The sequence below is a fragment of the Euphorbia lathyris genome, chromosome 7 (assembly GCF_963576675.1).
Source record: "Euphorbia lathyris chromosome 7, ddEupLath1.1, whole genome shotgun sequence".
NCBI classification, from domain to species: domain Eukaryota; kingdom Viridiplantae; phylum Streptophyta; class Magnoliopsida; order Malpighiales; family Euphorbiaceae; genus Euphorbia; species Euphorbia lathyris.
The window spans coordinates 71,187,596-71,208,582 of record NC_088916.1 but is presented as its reverse complement, the minus strand read 5'-3'; the positions used below and the strand labels follow the sequence as shown (position 1 = coordinate 71,208,582).

The 20,987-nt window shown below is 33.5% G+C and overlaps 1 protein-coding gene across 1 annotated transcript; it reads right to left on the bottom strand.

Annotated features, from left to right (window-relative positions):
- Positions 1 to 7,210: 7,210 nt before the first annotated feature.
- LOC136201020 (TPR repeat-containing thioredoxin TTL1-like) lies at positions 7,211 to 11,138 on the bottom strand. Its single transcript, XM_065991547.1, has 6 exons — positions 10,193 to 11,138; positions 9,695 to 9,890; positions 9,116 to 9,622; positions 8,823 to 9,027; positions 7,920 to 8,020; positions 7,211 to 7,591 (listed from the first exon to the last, which is right to left on the bottom strand). The coding sequence occupies exons 1-6, from the start codon at positions 11,056 to 11,058 to the stop codon at positions 7,436 to 7,438; spliced, it is 2,031 nt and encodes a 676-aa protein (XP_065847619.1). The 5' UTR covers positions 11,059 to 11,138; the 3' UTR covers positions 7,211 to 7,435.
- Positions 11,139 to 20,987: the final 9,849 nt, after the last annotated feature.

The following is a 20,987-nucleotide window of genomic DNA, read 5'->3' as shown; positions in this document are numbered from 1 at the left end:
ATTTATACGGTTTTAAATTTAGGGTCTTGTTTGCGAATAGTTAAAACCATATAGTTTTTTTTTTTTTTTTTTTTTTGTACTTTATCTTATATTACTTATACCTTAACCATTTAATTTTATTAATAATGTGTTAGCTTCAATAATCATTTTTATTATTCCTTGCTACTCAATTGATGTAGCTGGGGGTGTAAAAAAAATTTACTCTCCACAAGCCAAATTGTTTTTACTTCAGCTAGGACAAAATAATAAACACTCATCGATAAGGAGATCCATTATCTTCGTTCCTTTTTTGCCTTGCTGAAGATTTTCTAAGCCGACTGATTAACAAACGAGTTTAGGAGGGTGTCATATAGCTATGCTCCTATGTTCGGGGTTCTTCCTTCCCCACTCATATTCTCTATGCCGATGATATACTTTTATTTCCCCGTGCTTCAAAACAAAATATTTGAGCAATTTCTCAAGTTTTCTTATTATATGAAACTCTTTCTGGTCAAATGGTTAATCTGAGCAAATCAATTTTCTGTTGGACCATCAATTTTAGCCACATTTCTGTTATCAAGCAGTTGCTTGACACGTTTCAAGGCCAATTGCCATTTACATATCTTGGCATCCCTTTATTATCGGGTGCACCTAAACGGATTTGGTTACAACCGTTAGTAGATAAACTTCTTGCTCGTCTGTCAAGCTGGAAGGGTCATTCCATATTGATAGTCGGCCGATTGGTCCTCATATCTTCTAGTATCAATAGCTCCCTTATGCACCCCTTTGCAATTTATAAATGGTCTCAGTAGCTCATTAAACGTTTGACTCAGGCACTCTTAAAATTTAGGAGGCAATAAAATTTAAGAAGTTAACAAGGACATTCTTAAAATTTAAGAAGTTGACAAGGACACTCTTAAAATTTAGGAGGCAATAAAATTTTGAAAAAATTATACGAAGATATATTTTTTAAAAATTATTTACAACTATGTTAAATGATTATTTAAATGATGCCCAACCAAGAAAATCATTACTTTTAATATATTTTAAGAACTGAGATTTACTGATTCAAAAAAAACTGAGATTTATAAATTAGAAGTTTATAATATATTTTTTTAGGATTAGAATTTAGAAAATAGGGTCTAAAATTTATAAATTAAGATATAAATCATACTTATTTTGTGATATATAAAAAAATGACATATTTAAAATTAATTTTTGTGATGTGATGTAATTATAATTTTTATAAATAATATGATTTTCGTGGTCTAAAATTTACTACCCGAATTCAGAGATTATGATGTACTAATTTTTAGACTTTTTACATAAATATCACAATTGGTTATAAAATTCAATTAAATCATATTATCAAATTTAATTGTCAATATATCACTATTTTTTATATATTAACAAATAAAATATATTTTTATACCTTAATTTAAAATTTTCAACCCCAATTCATAAATTCTAGATAATATATTCTAAACTCTTAATTTATAAATTATAATCCTTATAATATATTAAAAATAATGATTTTATTAATTTGACATAACTTAAAATTATGATTTGGCATAATTATAGATACCTAATCTATAAACTCTAGTTTTTAAAATAGATTAAAAATAGTGATTTTATTAGGTTGATATAATTCAAAATTATGACTTGATATATAGTTGTAAATAGTTTTTAAAATGTGAATTTCTGTGTAATTATCCCATTTTTTTATTACTTTCTATATATTTTTTTAATAAAGGGCCCGACATGGACTAGATATGAAAGCCACATACAGAAATGGGAAGCAATGGGCTTTTATTAAATAAATGATTGGACTTACACTGCCTACCGACGAGTCCACCTCAAAATAATGTGGTGCGGCCTCATAGGGCCTTTTCTTCACTCTTTTGTTAATTCATTTTTTACATGAATATCATAATTAAATACAAAATTACTGCTAAATCATATCACTAAACTTAATTCTTAATATATCATTGTTCTCTATATATTATGATTTTACACTATAATTTAAAAAATTTAGACTTCAATTCATAAATTATAAACATTAAAAAATATATTCTAAACTTCTAATTTATAAATTATAATCCTTAAAATACATTAAAAGTACTGATTTTATTAGTTTGATATAATCCAAAATTATAATTTGACATAGTTGTAAATAGTTTTTAAAAGATGAATTTCTGTGTAATTTTCCCTTCATTTTTATTGGTATTTAGAAAAAAGAATGGCAATAAAAAATAATCCATTCATTTTTATTGGTATTTTAAAAAAAATGAATGCAGTATATATATATATAGGGTTAATTACAAATAACTACCATGTGATTTGGCCGATTTGCGATGTGACATCTGTGGTATTTTTTTGCAAACACAACCCTATGGTTGCAAAATTTTACATGTTTTTTTTACTTTGCTAAATTTGGCCGATAACGACTTCGAAATGAAAATTTTCAAGAATTAAACTTGTTTGGTATCATATTTACTATGGAACCATATTCTTAACTTTTCAAAATCATCATTTTTGGAGTTTTCTCTCTCTAAACATTATCTTTCTCTCTCATAAAAAACAACACCTAAATGATCTTAAACCTAAAAAGTTTGAAGAATTAAAGTTGCTTAAAATATCATTTAGCTCTTGGAAATTTTTATTTCGAAGTCGTTATCGGCCAAATTTGGCAAAGTAAAAAAAACATGTAAAATTTTGCAACTATAGGGTTGTGTTTGCAAAAAAAAAATACCACAGGTACCACACCACAAATCGGCCAAACCACAGGGTAGTTATTTGTAATTAACCCATATATATATATATATATATATATATATATATATATATATATATATATGAGAGATCATGTGTGACACATCTCTTATGGTGTGACAATGACCAATTTTGTAATTAACCAAAAGGATGTGGCAAATTTGTAAATAAAAGGAAAGAGAAAATTGTTTTATTTTTTTTCTTTAAAATGCATTTTTCTGACTTTTCCAATCTCGTTTTTCAAAAAATTTTATACCGTTGGACTCGTCTTAACTAAACGGTCATTTTAAGATCCATGAAGCTCAAGTAAAAAAACATTCCAGTGAACGGAATCTCGGGTGGGCATTTTTCGGCAAGCAAAACAATGTCCATAAAATTCTCAAAAAATTTTAAAACATGTAAAACATTATTCTAAAAAACTTTAATTCTTGGGTCGAAGCGATATTTCTTACAGTTTAGTCCCAATAAAACTTTTTCCTTAATTTTATCCATTTTACATGCTTCAACAATTTGTTGGGTAAAAACTGTAAGGAATCTCGCTTTGAGCCAAGAATTAAAGTTTCTTAAAATAAGGTTTTACATGTTTTAGAATTTTTTGATAATTTTCTGGATACATTTTTTTCCCTACTTACGTTGTTCCAAATCAATGTATCATTTGTTCCAACATAATACTTATATTGTTCCAACAGAAAATTGTTTTATTTCTTTTCTTTAAAATACATTTTTTTGACATTTCTAACCTCGTTTTTCGAAAAATTTTATACTATTAGACTCGTCTAAATTAGACAGTCATTTTAAGATCCCTGAAGCTCAAGTAAAAAAAATTCCGGTGAACGGAATCCGAGTGAGCGTTTTCTGGCAAGAAAAAAAGTGCCCAGAAAATTCTAAAAAAATTCCAAAAAATGTAAAATATTATTCTAAGAAACTTTAATTCTTGGGTCGAAGCGGTATTTCTTACGGTTTAGTCCCAATAAAACTTGTTCCTTAATTTTATCCATTTTACACGCTTCAACAATTTATTGGGTCAAAACTGTAAGGAATTTCGCTTTGAGCCAAAAATTAAAGTTTCTTAAAATGATGTTTTACATGTTTTGATAATTTTTTGGATACGTTTTTTGTCCTACTTACATTGTTCCAAATCAGTGTACCATTTGTTCCAACATAATACTTGCATTGTTCCAATAGAAAAATGTTTTATTTTTTTCTTTAAAATACATTTTCCCGACATTTCTAACTTTGTTTTTCGAAAATTTTTATACTATTAGACTCGTCTAAATTAAACGGTCATTTTAAGATCCCTGAAGCTCAAGTAAAAAAAATTCCAGTGAACGGCATCTGGGTGGGCGTTTTCTGGCGAGAAATAAAGTGCCTAGAAAATTCTCAAAAAATTTTAGAAAATGTAAAAAAATATTCTAAGAAACTTTAATTACTGGGTCGAAGCGGGATTTCTTACGGTATAGTCCCAACAAATTGTTGAAGCATGTAAAATGGATAAAATTAAGGAAAAAGTTTTATTGGGACTAAACCGTAAGAAATCCTATTTCGACCCAAGAATTAAAGTTTCTTAGAATAATATTTTACATTTTCTGAAATTGTTTGAGAATTTTCTAGGCAATTTTTTTCTCGCCGGAAAACGTCCACCCGGATTCCGTTCACCGGAAATTTTTTTACTTGAGCTTCAGGGATCTTAAAATGACCGTCTAATTTAGACGAGTCTAATAGTATAAAAAATTTCGAAAAACGATGTTAGAGATGGCGGGAAAATGTATTTTAAAGAAAAGAAATAAAACAATTTTCTCTATTCTCTCTTTCATTTTATTTACCAATTTGTCATCTTACCCTTTTTAATTATCATCAAAAAGAACTTTATTAATTTAATAATATTTTATTAGCATCTACTATAGTGTTAATAATGCTAGGTTCAGAATGCTAAAAAAAAAAATAGACATGACTAAAGACACAACGGTACCAACAACCGCGTGATCCTATGTGTTAGCGATTTTTTTAATAGAAAAGACACATTGGAACACTTAGAGAAGAGTTGATAAGAATTAATGACAAAGCTAAACTTAGAGAGGTCTGTGGTGCATAAATGAATTGTTTGGTCTATTTTTGCCGCACCCATTTCGATCACCGTATTAGAGAAGTCATGCTTAGTGATAAATAATAGTACCTGATGGAGACGTAACGGTTCTGCCAACCATGGAGGAAGGCCTATCTCAGAATCTCAAAAGCTTGGACAAATGTCTCGTTATGATTACAGAGAATACCATCTAAATCGACAGAATTGCTAAGAATGTAGCAGACTATATCAATATCTAGCTTTAAAGGATTCACAATTGGAGCTACCCATCTCTCTTATCGTCACGCTTCGGAAGACAACATCGCAATCTTAGTAAATTGTTGCAAAAAAAATCACTGCTTAGTTTAACGGAAGTGGACGGGGAAGAAATGAGTCTTCAATTGCACTTTACTAATTTCATTTTATTGATAATGTGTTAGTTTCAACGGTTATTTTTATCGTCCCTTGTTATTCATTTGAACCATCAGAATTGTGAAAGTGATGGTGGACGTTGGCTCTTAGCTTTTTAGTATGCGGACTGGGTGAATACACGATCCCTTTGCTGGGAGTGTAAATTTTTTTTTTATCCTCCACAAGCCAAATCGTTTTTACTTCAGCGAGTACAAAATAATAAACATTATCGATATTAAACAATCAAATTATCAATCAATTCATTCTAAATCCATCGATTCAGTCTATAATTTATAACCATAATATTATCAAGGGTTAATTACAAATAACTACCCTGTGGTTTGGTCGATTTGCGATGTGATACCTGTGGTATTTTTTTGCAAACACAACCCTATGGTTGCAAAATTTTACATGTTTTTTTTACTTTGCCAAATTTGGCCGATAACGACTTCGAAAAGAAAATTTTCAAGAGCTAAATGATATTTTAAACAACTTTAATTCTTCAACTTTTTAGGTTTGAGGTCATTTGGGTGTTGTTTTAGATGAGAGAGAAAGATAATGTTTAGAGAGAGCATGTAAAATTTTGCAACCACAGGGTTGTGTTTGCAAAAAAAAAATATCACAGGTAGCACATCACAAATCAGTCAAACCACATGGTAGTTATTTGTAATTAACCCTATTATCAATTCAATTTAAAATTTATAATCCTAAAACGTTAGAATTGTCAATTCAATTTCATTTTCTATAGTCCTAAAATTATCAATTGAATCTAAAAACTATCAATAAATTCCAAAAGATAATTTGATCTAAATAGTCATACAAAATTTGATAAAGCTATAATAATACAATAATTATGTGAAGGAAATTGGAGCCCAATCCAATCCAATGAGTTTATGAATCCTAAGCCCATGATTCTCAAATAACTTTACAATAATTCAATCTGATTGGGCCAAAAATATTAAAGCAGTCCAACTATCAAGTTCAGTAAAAAATAGCCCAACCCATCCCAGCCCAGCCCAACTAACTCCCACTGTTTATTGAGGCCGCTGGCCCACCCAACCTCCTAATCCGTCTCTAATAAATTGGACTTGGATATATGTCTGAATGTGTTGGATTTAGAACTTATCTTAAAAACTCAAACTCAACCCTGTACGGCCTGACCTTATATTATCATTTTGTTAAAAAAGTTTGGTTAAATAAAATTATAACAATTAGGATAAGCACAAAAATCAAAGCTTCTATAGATATGGTTAAACCCAATATATTGAAACTCATTGCCCATGGTCATGGATAAAGAAAAACTGTTTCAACATCAAAAACAACAAAAACTAGAGCAAACATATAATAACGGAGTTTTTAATTAACTAAAATTTTAATTTATTGTATTTTTATTGTTCATATTTATAGTTTAATATTATTTTTAATTAATTTTTTAATATAAACATATATTAGTTGTATAAATTAGACTGAAATTGAGAATCAATTTTCTTACCTTAGCCTAATCTTGCCCGAGTCCATTATAATATAATATAAGTTGAGTTTAGACAGTAGTTTAATAATTAGATCCGGCTCGGTCCAGCATATTAACTAATCTGAGTTTGAATTAACACTCCATAATATTTTGTTTTAATATATGAGCTTCTTTAATAAAAACAAATAATACTAATAATAATTTTCATACCTTCAAAACATAATAACTTAATAATATCAATTTAGCATTGTTTAGTTTTTTTTTTTTTTGTTAGTATGAAATATACAGATACAGCTATTAGCAATTATTTTGAAAAGAAAATCAGTTAATATATACTGAGAACAACAATACAATAAACATTAAACAATGAAAAATTAAATCAAACATGCTCTTAAACCGGCATTAAAACTTTTGAACTAAATAACACCAATGCTCATTTCCTTTTATATACAAAAGAAAAAAACAACAAAAACAAACCAAGATTTATCATGATCTTTACACACCACAAAACACCTTTCTCTTTTTTCTTTTAGGCCATTTCCACACTGAATTAAAAAATAGATCATGAGCAAACATTGTTTGCTAAGCTAGCAAAGGGTAGAAGGGGAATTAAAAAAAAAAACTACCTTCTAGAAATACAAAAGAACTTTCCAATTTCATCTCCCCAGAAAATTTGTGCAATCTTGCCATGATGATTCCTTCTTTTTATGTTGGAAAAAAATTCAATCTTTGTTGCAATATTAACTGCTATACAATTTGACAGATTTTTCCAACAAATGAGAGCTATTAATGCCTGAAATTTCCTTGACTCTGGTTCCATTCTTGTATATCTTGAATGATGGAACACATCTTACTCTCTCTGACTTTGCCAAGTATGGATGATCTTCTACCTCCACCTGACATATGTTCATATTGTGTCAATTATCAAATTAGTGTCAAACGAGTCAATTCTATCGCATCTAATCGGGTTCTTGTCACAAAATTGGTGTTGTATTGTCACCTCAATATAAATGATTGCTAGTAACTGTACAGATTTGAAATGCTGAAATTTGGGGGAAAAAGCCCATAATTGAGGGGGTAATTGACATAAACATATCCTAATGATTGTGATTAATTAAAGATTATGATTGGACTACGTACCATAATTAAAAAGTTGTGATTAGAATATAATGTTTGACATTTGGGGTTTAATTAAAGTTAAAATGAGAGAGAGAGAGAAATTACCTTGAGAAAGTTAACAGATGGAAATCTCTTGCAAACTTGCTCCATCAAATCCAAAACTTGCCCGTGATTCTCTTTGTTACAAAAAAGCACCACAGACATTCCTGTCAAATGTCAATTTCACATTAAAGATTCTAGTTTTTGGAATCCGAGCAAAAGGACGACGCACAGTGGGGAATACAGGATCGGTCGGTTGGAGGCCGATTTTACACGTGCTCGCTTAAACAAATTTGCTAAATTGAACTTGTTCAAAAAAATTCTATATATGTGTTATAATCTGAATGGTCAAGAAGTGCCAACTATATTGTATTTAAAATTCTTAACTTGTAAACAAAATTGCATCTAATAGAAAAAATCAGATTTGGAGAGAGCTTAATATGACACACAAAAAAAAATAATCAGAAATTTGGATTTAAAAAATGCCTAACAGACCAAAAAGACCTAATAAACCAAATTTTTTAGAAATTTAGATTTAAAAAAGACATAACAGACCAATAAAATTAGAATGTTGGATTTAGATATGACCTAGGACATTCTTGGAGTGCTAACTCTGCACCCCCATCAAATTTCCTTGGAAACAGGGCGACTGGAACCACCACAGTCTCAAATTTTGTGAAGACAGGGTGCCGAAACTACCCATGGTCATGGTGGTTGGTTCCCGCGGCCCGACCCCTGTATTCGCCCATGACGACGACGTATGATATCATATTCAAATTGTGATGATTTTTAAGTAGACATGTTTAGGGGTTCAAGTATCTGGTCGACCGTCTAAATTAACAACAGAATGGCCTAGTGCTTAGCATTTTTAGGCAAAAGTTTGTTGAATTTAGCCTAACCCACGGTTATAATTTTAAGTAAATAGCGTTCCATTTCCGATACCCGAAATGCACAGATTAATGAACTTACCAGGTGAAGTAACATAGTATCTGAACAATTCATTGCTTGATATAAACACTAAATTAGACCCAAATTTCAAATCCTTAGTATCTTCCCCTCTTTGCTTCTTCAATTGAATCTTTGCCTCAAACAAAGCTCTGCCCACTTCCTCATCTGCTGGACTTTCTCTAATCAACATTTCATAATCTTCAATTGAATTCTCCCATCTTTCCATCTAAAAAAAAACACAATAATCAAAACATTGAACAATAAAAAAAAAACAGAACAAAACAAGAGCCTAATAAAGCAATAAAAAATTTCACCTTGGCATTGCAATGAGCCCTTCTAAGCCTAGCCTTGCTATAATTAGGCTGCAATCTAAGAGCAATGGTGCAGTCTTCAACCGCCTTTTCGAATTGCCCAAGTTTCGATCGACACGCAGCTCGATTGCATAGCAAAATTGAGTTATAAGGATCATGTTCTAGTCCTTCACTATATGCAACACACGCCTCGACGAATTTCGTTGCCTTATAAAGTATGTTACCGCTCAATCTCGCTAATGCTACTCCTCTAGCTGTTTGTACCAATGTGGCAATCTCTCTATTGCTCGGTTCGAGTCGAGCTGCTTCCTCTGCTGCTGCTACAGCATCCTCAAATCTGCCAGCAGCCATGTAAATGTGTGCTCGGATGGTTAATAGATGGCACGTAGCAGCTACACCGAAGTATTTTGTGCAAGACTCAATGCTGAAATTCGGGCCCCTTCGGTAGGCTTTGTAGGCCTCTTCATGCCTGAAGAGTCTCAATAGGGCCTCAGCTTGCATTATATAAACCTGTGGGGATAAGTATGATTATTCTGCGTAATTCGATCGGTTTATTAGGTTTAAATGAATGCGAAAACGGACCTGTGGCGATGAATCAGCACCGGAGGAAATTGAAAGATCGGTCTCCTTCAGTAGAGTGTTCCATTCTTTCGATTTTCGAGCTTCGATACACTTGCTGAGGTGCTTCTGCAATACTTGTGTTTGTGTAATGTCTTCGGACTTTGCATATTGGCCAGATTGTTTATAGAGATGCAACGCTTTCTCCGGTTCTCCTAATCTGTATCGAAGTAACAAATCTTGATTAGGACACCTGAAGTGACGGAGCTAAAAACAAATACTCGGAGTTAATGGACAAAATTTTGTTAAAACTACAGAGTTCTTTGGGACTAAGCATCACAAACGGCTATTTCTGTCAGATATTCTGTCGGGAATACTAAATCGATGAAATTAATGACGGAATTATATATTTACTGACGGCTTTCTCGCGTTTATTTTAAATTTTTTGGGGTCGTTCGACCTTTTGTGACTCCCTAATTCATGTTGTAATTTTCGAACAAATTAAAGGTATATATTTACTACCTGAAGTATAGTGTTGCTAAGCGGTAATGAGCTCGTTGGTAAGATGGATCAAGCCTAATAGCTTCTTTAGACTCGGCAACAGCATCCATAAGACGGCCTAATCCAATCAAAGCAGCACTTCTATTGCTCCGATACGTTGCCTTACTCGAATCAAGAGAAATCGCCCGATCATAGAACCCCAATGCCTCTTCAAATCTTCCTTGTTTGTACTTATCATTTCCCATATTCTTCAAAGCCTCCGCGTCCATTCTATTCGAACAATGTCGAATCTCGCCACTCGACTGCCTCACAATGTTGCCCATAACAACCCCAGAGCCCCCCAGTTTGCTGTAGCTGTTAGCTGATCTCGGAGTAATAGAAGTTACTTCTTGAACATGCTTATGAACATTTTCCACGGTCCTCGGACTATTACTAGCGGCTATACTTCCGTTACCGAGCTGTCTCAAGTTCCCCAATTCGCGTATTACCATTACATTACTCGACGTAGCTCGAACCAACGCTCTGCTCTCCGATGATTTCGTCTGCGTGACATGACTCGAAGACGACGTCGAAGTTCTCGCAGCATCTAATGATCTCCTGCCCTCATTTTTCGGCTTATGAGAAGCCGAATTCCTCGGGGGATCAACTAGGCTATGCCTTCGGCAGTGTTTTTCGCCTAATTTTGGCGACGTTTTTGCAGGCTCGGATTTGGTTCTCTGCTTTGAATTAAGAACAGGCGGAGGCTTTTTTGAATCATCAGAATCAGTAGGAAGTGAATACACTGGCGTTTTCCGGTGCCAGAAACTCCGGCGACCGAGAAATCCTCCGATCAAACCACAACCCTGTTCCTGTTGGTGTTCCATTGGATACTTAGCTATTTCCGCCATTTTCACTCAATTTCAAACTCTGAAATACAGCTTTATAGAGACAGAAGAATCACAGAAACAGACAAAAATTAAAATTTCTCAAAAGGTAAGCATGAAATTAAACAATTTTAAAAATTGAATTAGTAGAAAAAGAGAGATTGGCTTGAAGATGAAGGGTTCAATTTCAATTTGGGGATTTCTAGAAAATGAAATTGGATATGTATATATTAAGTAAGAACAAGCTCATAGAGTGGCTTCCAAGAAACTAACTTTATATCTTTTTTTTAAAAAAAAAAATTTTTGGATTGAGAAATTGTAATCTTAAAAAGAAGATCATAGTGTGTATAAATTAGGGGACATTCTGTTCATAAAAATACAATTTTTTTGATTAAAAAATTGTCCAATCACACCCACTAATTTGAAAAATAATTCAAAAACAATAACAAACAAAAAGGAATAATTTTTCTATTCAAATATTGCAACTTAATCAAAAAAGTTTATATGCTTATGAATTTGGAAGGCCGGTGTACGCTAAATTGGTCCCATTGCAAAAATTAATTAATTAATTAATGTATGTTCCATGAAATTATCATGCCTAATTTCTTTGGGTAAATTACATTATGGTCCCTAACCGGATATGAAAATCTCTGAATTTCGCCTTTTACTAATATAAAAGTAAACGATCTCAAAAACGATCTCAAAATGATCGTTGGCGATCTCAAAATGGTAAAAAGTTTAACAGAAGTAAAGTCACTTAGATCCAAATTTCTCCTGAAACCATATTTTTTATTTTTCAAAATTTTGAATAATCATTTTTTCACTTTTATGTTAGAAAATATCAAATTTAAGTGACTTTTATGTGTGGTTTTTGAGTTTAGGGACCATAAAAAGTAGGACTAAACTTGAGGGACCAAATGTGTAATTTATCCTAATTTATTTTATATTGCAAGATTTATCCTTTTTCTTTTGTTAAAGAAATATGATATACTTATAATATGGAGAGTGGCTTCTTTTCAAAGATATATTGTTGTCTTTCTTTTTTTCTTTAGTGTAATTATTGAACTTCTTCTTGACATTAAAGCACATGCTTATTTAATGAAAATAGCAATTTTGTAACTATAATAGTTATATGTTTTCTAAAAAAAAAATTATAAGAAAAAGGTATGGAATTTTTTGCAACTCTGTTTGTGTTTTTTTAATAGAGAAAATGCATATAATATTATATATTTAGACTTGTATTTCAATTGTTTATAAAAAAAAATGTAACAATTGAAAATCATTTTTTTAATTTAAATAAATAAATATACATAATTCACTTGCAACTTGGAAGCAATCTTCCTTTACATAAACATAGAATAAAAACATCATTTTCCAAACAAATTCAAATATATTAAAAATGAGTTTTTTTCTAGTAAATTAGTCCACATCTTAGTATTTGAGTCAATTTTAGTTAAGAAAATCATTTATTATTAGTATTAATTTTTTTTATAGTTTTAGATAGGTGTTAATAAAATAAAACATTAATTTATAAATTTGGTAAATGATTCATTAGTCCTTAAATTTTTATCTAACACACTGTTTAGTGCTCGTATTTAATAATACACTGTTTAGTCACTTAACTTTTATTCTATTCAACAGTTTAGTCTCACTCTATGTTATTCTATTCAACAGTTTAGTCTCACCCTAATGGACTAACCTCTTGAATATAATAAAAGTTAAAGACTAAATTATTAAAATACGAGAATTAAACAGTGTATTATTAAGTAAAAATGTAGGGACTAATAAATGATTTAGTATATAAATTAAAGCCTTAATACACAATTTGCCCCCTGAACTGGTTGATTGGTCCCCTGAACTTTCAAAGTGTCTCGATAGGCCCTTGAACTTGCATAAAATGTTTAGTTAGCCCCCTGAACTTGCATAAAATGTAATCAATCAATCACCCAGTTGTAAAAAAATAAGTTAAATGCGGAAGATATGTTGCACGCATTTAAAAAAGTAAAATGACAAAGGTGGGGTATGCGATTATAATATTAGAGAAGAAAATGTTTTATAGTTGAATAAGTAAGAAATTCTTTTTTAACATGTTTTAATCTATTTTGTGAAATATGTAATAACATTCTAAGGCACGTGTAACATATCTTTCGTATTTGACTTACTTTTTTACAACCGAATGATTAATTGATTACATTTTACGCAAGTTCAGGGGGCTAACTGAACATTTTATACAAGTTCAATGGACTATCAAGACACTTTGAAAGTTCAGAGGGTCAATCAATCATTTTGGACAAGTTCAGGTGCAAATGATGTATTAAGCCTAAATTAAATTGATGCATAAACTTTATGTTGGATACATTGAACTCTACTTAATATAAATTGATCGAGCGAACCTAGTTTGGTATGGTAGCTAGCTTTAAACATAACTAAACATCCTTAATTATATTTATTAATTAAATTGGTATCTTTCAAATCTGATTAAAATAAAGAAAATCAATTATTGATGTCGAAATTAAATGCATTTTTTTTTAATTTCATTGCCACTTTGAAAATAAATTGAAAGCTATATTTCAGTTTTCAATCATATCAATAATTTGTTAGACAATATTTGAAATTGAGAAATTATTAAAAATTAACATATTTTGCGTGGACTGAGGACCACCATAACAGCTGTTTGTGTTGAATTTAGAACGAGATTTTCTATGTGTTTTTCATGCCGTATATTTGTCCTTTCAATTGTTCAAATATTTATCAATTTCTTTTATTTTTTTTTTTTAAAAAAAAGAAAAATTAGTGGTAGAAATAGTTTCAATAAAAAATTAGGAAAAGTGGAGAAGTTATATGTAGACGGAGTGTAATTTTAATTTGAATGAGTATATGATGGAAGTTATAGGTAGACCCAAATGCTCCACATGTTCTTCCAAGCTCTTACCATGAATAACTATATCATTGAAATAAACCACCACGAATTTTCCAATCACAGGTGGGAGTACTTGGTTCATTAATCGCATAAAAGTATTGGACGCATTCGTCCTCCCGAATGGCATCACTAGCCACTCGTACAACTCATCCCTGGTTTTAAAGGCAGTCTTCCACTCATCACTAGCTCTAATGCGGATTTGATGATATCCACTCCTCAAGTCGATCTTGGAAAAGACCTTTGAACCAACTGTCCACACGTATTCGCCAAGAACTTATACTGAATGGTGATCTTGTTAATGGCCCAACTGTCCACACGTATTCGCCAAGAACCATCTTTCTTTGGGATGAGTAAAGCTGAGATTGCACATGGACTCCTGCTTTCTCTAACGTATCTCATAACCAAATCTTCAACTTTCCCTTTATGATTTCACTTTCTCTAGGACTCATTCTATAATAAGGTAAACTAGGCAAACTAGCCCTTGGTACAAGATCGATGTGATGCTGAATTAGCGAAAGAGGTGGTAAGCGCTGAGGTAGCTCTTCGAGAAAGAGATCTTTATAGCCTTCGAGCATTCAGCTAAATTCATTTGGAACTTCCCTTTCTTCATCTTCTTAGGGTGAATTTCCATTGGCTTTAACCATTACTACATAAACTATGTGACTTTCCTCACATTTGTTGATAAACGCCTTGTGAGTGGGACAAACAATCAACATGGCTTTCTTCTTTACCTTCGTATCCACTACATCACAGTAGACCTCGTCATAGTATTCCCCAATGGCAAGAGGTACCTTGCATCATTGAGTCACCTTCAGCTCTTCCACGCTCTTGAACCACCCGACACTATAGGGCTTCAGGTGTACTTCTAACACTAAACCGAACTTCTAAGCCGCAATATCACTAATGATGTTCTCTTGGCTCCCACTATCAATTATCACATTACACTTCTCCCATTGCACCAAACAAAGAGTACGAAAGAGTTGGTGTCACTAGTTCTCTTCAATTCGGTTAGAGACTAATAAGCGCATCACCATATGAACTACATGACCATCATCATCGCCTCCATCATCCTCATCTTTAATCGGCTCACAAAACACATCATCTTCCTCCTAATCATCTTCATATCGTTCTATCATATTAGAACTTCGTTGCTTCGGACATTCATTGGATTGGTGCCTTTGTTCATTGTATCTGAAACATTTGAACAACATTGGTTTAACATAAGGGTTGTTTCCCTTAGGAGGTGGTTGTGCCCTCCTGTAAGTCCTGGTATCCCCACTAGGTGCTCTATTCACCATCGAGCTTTAGTTCCGCCGGAGCCAGCTACATTCTCTCTTTTATCTAATCCTTTGGAAGCTTCTTTTCCACCATATGGACTATCACCAGCAGGTCTTCGGTAACATCTTGTACTCGTATGACCATTTATGTTTCGATTCGGTACTGGATATTATATCTCAGTCCTTCAAGATATCTTGAAGTCTTTCGACTTTCAGTTTTAGACAAGTTAGGCCTTACCGAAAGCCGCAAGAACTCTGAAGTATATTCATGCACATTTCTAGTGCCTTGTGAACAATTTCGATATGAAATGTATATGTACTGCTCATAGTTAGGCGGTAAGAATCGTTCCCTCATCATAGCTTTCATCTGTAGCAAAGATCGTATCGGTTCCTTTCCTCCTTTTTTCGTTTTTTTTTCACGTGGTCCCACCAAACTGATGCACCACCCTTTAACCGATATGCCACAAGCCAAACCTTCCTTTCATCCGGTATTCCAGCATACTCGAAGAACCTTTCAAGCTCCAGTAACCAGACAAGAAATCCTTCAATATCAAGTTCACCCACGAATGGGGGTAAATCTATTTTGAACTTGAACGCATCATATCTCTCAGAGTTTCCCCCATATCCTCCTCTCACATTGGCATTCTCCACATATAAATCATACCCAAAAAAATTTCTTCATCCATGACCACTCTCATGTTTGCGTTGTGCCTTGCATTCTGCTCCATGAGAGCTTCTCTAAATCCATTCATAGAAGACTCTTTCTTTTCAAATCTCCTATCGTTGAATTCCATTGTTTCTTATTGTGGGCAAGGTTGAACCATTTCCAAGAAGAAGTCTCCAAATGGAAAACGACTTGGCTCTTGTTGTCCTCTGAAGTGACTCTAGCAAGTGTACTAGATACAAGTAATAAAGTGATAAGTCAAGTATCGTCTCCACAGGGATTGAGATCCAAAATTATATGAGGAAATCGTTGCTAAACAGTGTGTGTGTGAGTAAAGTTATCTTCGTAGTTGGATTGAATGATTGATTGTTGTCAGTTAAGACAAAAGAGTGCTAAAGTTATGTAGGATAAAATAGAAGACAGTTTAAGGGATAAAATAGGCTAGGCACTGCCGAACAGGTTGTGCAAGACCATACAACTCTCCAATGAATTTATTACATTACCAATGAAATCAAAGTATCAGCTTTAATGCCCACTTAAGTCAACTTTCGTGTGTTCTTAAGTTCCTAAGATTTACTAGAGCCAATAGCGTCCTAAAGGAACTTTCTCTCTTGCATTAAGATCAAAGATACATTTCCGTTAGGAAAACCTTTGACACAACCATCTAACATGTCTGCTTCGAGGTTGTGAGATTGATAGAGATATCAGTGAAGATGCAGGTAGTGTCCTAACATTCATCTATCACATGCATATATGCCGAAGCACATGAATAAAGAACCTCATCAACACATCATTGGCAAAATACTAAACATTCATTTAAAGAGTTATAGAACTTACATAACCGGCTCGAACTGGCCGTGCCTATTCAAAATGGATTACTCACTCATATCGAGCAGTGAGCAATCAGAAGTTCTTGATACAACGAGGAACTCCATTGGAGCTCTATTCTCCATCTTAAAGAGTGACTTTCTATTCTAAAAATAAAATATCCAATCATAAACCTTATGCCCTATCTTTCCTTTGCTACATCTATTTAAAGGAGAAAGATAGTGTAACATCCCTAAAACCCTAACATATACATCTTCCCACATTCATATATGTTTTCATGGTTGAATACATACATTTTAGATTCATCTAATTGGCATTGGAAGTTTCGTATGCATAATGCGATTATCATGCGATTAGTAGACGATTAGTGTGTCGTTAAGATGTAACGATTGGTTAATTGGGTTAGGACTTAAATGAATGAATGAATATGTCCTTAATTGATCAAATTAGACTTGTGGAGGGCTGGAAATGAGTTTTGTGAGTAAGCACCTCACTTAAGCACGAGGTGTCATCCAAGATTGAGACAAAATGCACCTCTTCATTTCAAATGGATGTACACAACTCATTCTTTATGCTTTCCAGCCACAATTTCGACAAAAGCTTCATCAAACCTTCCCTTTTCATACCCTAACATCCTCCAAAGAAAACTCTTCCAATTTCTTCCATTTTCAAGTCAAACAAATCAAGTTAGGAAGCATACTAGGTGATAGACACAAGTTGAAGGTTAGTATGTTGTTTTAGCTTGTTTTTTATGAGTTTGAGATTCTGAAATACCTAGGTATGATCATAGGATTTGTTGTGATTGAGTTTGTTGAGTTTTGGTGTTGTTTAAAGTGGTTATAGGCTGTCCAAATGAAAGATATGTATCAAGTGCCCTAAACAGAAATCTAGGGTACTGCTTTCAGTCACTTTGGAGCATGTTTTTCATATTGATATTGTTCGAATTTGAAGATACATAAAGAATAAACTATGTTTCCATATGTGTTATGAAACCCTCTGTAAAATATGGGACTTTAATTCCATATATAGAGGAAGAAAACCTAGATGGATCATGACTGCCTCGAAATTGAATGTCATGTGAGGCAGCCATGTTGATGTAGCATTTTGAGGACCTTATAGTCCGAATTTGAGAAAGTTTCTTTATACAAAAGTGTTTCTAACTACTTGAAGTATATGTCTGTAAAAGGATTTGGGAATAAATTGTGTTTATTGTGAGATAGGTTGAGTGCATTATGGTAGATGCAAATCTGGGTAGTCTGTTTCTTGGCTGGAAACAGGACAGAATCATTTTGCATGCCATAGATTGTGTAGAAGTGATCTTAATATGAATTTTGGATATGTTATACCCATATATGTCTAGTTTCAGTAGGTTTAAGAAACATGGCATTTGGATTTATATAGAGAGAGTTATGTCAGAATGTGTGCAAGTAGGTCATGTGATGATCTAAGACAAAAGGATTAGATTGCATGAACTTTGTGGAGTTAGTGTCTTGTAAATCATATAGCATTCATTAGTTTATATTTTCATTAAGTTTATGTTAAGGCTAATTGTATAAATGTTATGTGACATTAGAAGGGCAAGGTGCAATTGAACGCACACCCGATCGTGTTGAATAGATCGAACCAAGTGCGACGGTAAGCATATTGCTTATATATGTGTATGAATGTATTGTGCCTTGTAACTTGTTGAGTGTGAGATGTGGTTGAATCTGATGTGAATGATGTGAATAATGTTTGAGTGTTTGTGATACGTCATCATTGATAAGAAAGTGATATGATTGAGTATGTTGCAGTGTTATAAGTAAATACGGCATGTTGAGCCTTGTGCACATACTGGAACTGAATAATGGTTGGATTATAAATGAATATGAGCTTGCTTAGATGGATATGTGAAATGGTCCAAGTTGAGAGTGCTATCCGAATATTGTGAGCCGGAAGCACATGTGTTGAGATATATGAGTACGTGAGTTGAGTGTAACTCCTCCGTAGCACAGATGATTGTATTCCGAATTTAGTGAGCCGGAATACAGATTGGGCCCAAGGACCATTTTATATATATTTTCTAAGTACAGCAAGACCTTTCTAAAATAAGTATTACTATAATAAGTGAAACAGGTGAATAAATTCTAACTTGGTATTGATGATATATTTTGATTTGTGCTCTTTACATTACTTTTGTATATACATATATGCGTAATATGTTTATTGAGTAGGCAGCTCACCCCTTGCCAACAGATTTTACAGGTTAGGTGGAGTTCTTCTTGCTTAAGGTCGCACCAGCAGTGTCAGTCCATTCTCATCTAGGCATTTTGGAGTCTTGTGATGTACTTTTGTTTTGTAAATCCTCTATGTAGGATAATGACTTAAACGTGTATTGTAAATGCTTTCTCTTATGTATAATATGTAAAGTTTATATGAGATTGAAGTTTATATGATTGAGAATTGAAAGCATGTCTATAACTGATATTGTGTGAGATATCATGTGATCCAAGTGAGGGGGTTACATTTAGTGGTATCAGAGCGGGTCTACTTTCCTAGGGATTAGGTTGTGTATGACTTGTTTTGGATTCCTAGGTTAAGACCACATAACCATATTTTCTTATTCTAAAGCATGTTGACATGGTCATGTTTCATGTAGGGTTATGGAGTCTGATGGTGAGAATGGACAATCCGGTAATGTGTCTAGTCATAGTTCAGTTGGTCATGTTCATGAGTCTGGGGGCTCAGAACATATAGGAGCTTCAGGACATGCAGGTTATCCGCAGGGTTACAACCAGTTTGAAGAAATGATGGGAATCTATTTGGCTCAAGGTCAGCCTCAGCCACGTGTTCAAGCTCGTCGAGATGTGCCAATCTTTGATAAAAAAATTTGAAAGGCTTAAAAAGATGGGTGCAACAGAGTTTGAGGGTAGCGCAGATCCTGATATAGCTGATAAATGGTGGGCCAAGATTGAAGATGTACTTGAGAACACAGAATGTCAACTAGACTTAATGGTCAAATATGTTTCTAATCTTTTCACTGGAGAAGCTTTAGAATGGTGGAGATCTATAAAAAGGACAAGAATTAGAACTGAAATAACATGGGATATTTTCAAGAAGTTGTTCACTAATAAGTACATGCCAATGATATACAAAGATAGGAAACAAACAGAGTTTTTGACCCTTATGCAGGAGGATATGTCTGTGGCTGAATACGAGCTTAAGTTTAACACCTTAGCCAAATATGCACCTGCAAATGTGGCTACAGAAGAAGCAAAATGTCGTAGGTTTGAACATGGTCTACACCCAGATGTTAGAATGGGGATTCATGCACATGAAACGAGCTTTAGATTGTTAGTAGAATCTGCACTCAGAGCTGAGGAAATTGTGAAAGATTGAGAACAACTTTTTGTAACCAAAAGGGCTAGATTTGATACAGAGGGTCGGTCTAGTAGGCCATCAATGAGAGGTGGATTCTCAGTTTCTTCTCGAGGCTATTCTCAACAATTTAGAGGTAGTAGTAGTATCCATCGTGGTGGGACTAGATCACGGGGCGGATTTGGAGATGTTTTGAGTAGTGCTCCATTTGTTGGTAGTAACAGATTTTCAGGTGGTCGGTTTAATAGTGGGTATAGAAGAGGAGCGAGGACAACATCTTTTCCAGCTTGCCAAACATGTGGACGGGTACACAGAGGTGAGTGTTGGGGACCTTCCCTGGTGTGTGGCAAATGTGGCCGATCTCACACAGGAGAGTGTTATGGTTCATTTAAGAAGGGTACATGTGTTGAGTGTGGAGAAACAGGCCATTATCATAATGATTGTCCCTTACTAGTTGATAGAGGAGAGAGAGTTCAACCTCAGTCTAATATAGGAGGTGGTGCAGCTGGAGTGGATAGAAGCAGAGGCAGAGGTCGAGGAGGAGGTAGAAGGGGTAGACATGATGCTCTTATGGGTGGACAGACACAAAATTTACCACGAAATAGAGCCTTCAATATGACGAGGGGTGAAGCTCAAATAGCACCAGAGGTTATATCCGGTACAATTTCTATCCTTGATACCTTAGCTTTTGTTTTGATTGACCCTGGATCCACTCATTCATACATAACACCTGAGTTTATATTGAAAATAAATGGGAAGGTAGAACCATTAGGATATGATGTGGGAGTTATCCTACCAGTTGGAAATAATGTTATTGTAAATCAGGTTCTGAGAGATTGTCCTATAAAAGCGAGGGGAAGTGAGTTCCCTATAGATTTAGTAGTTATGGGGTTTAGAGAATTTGATA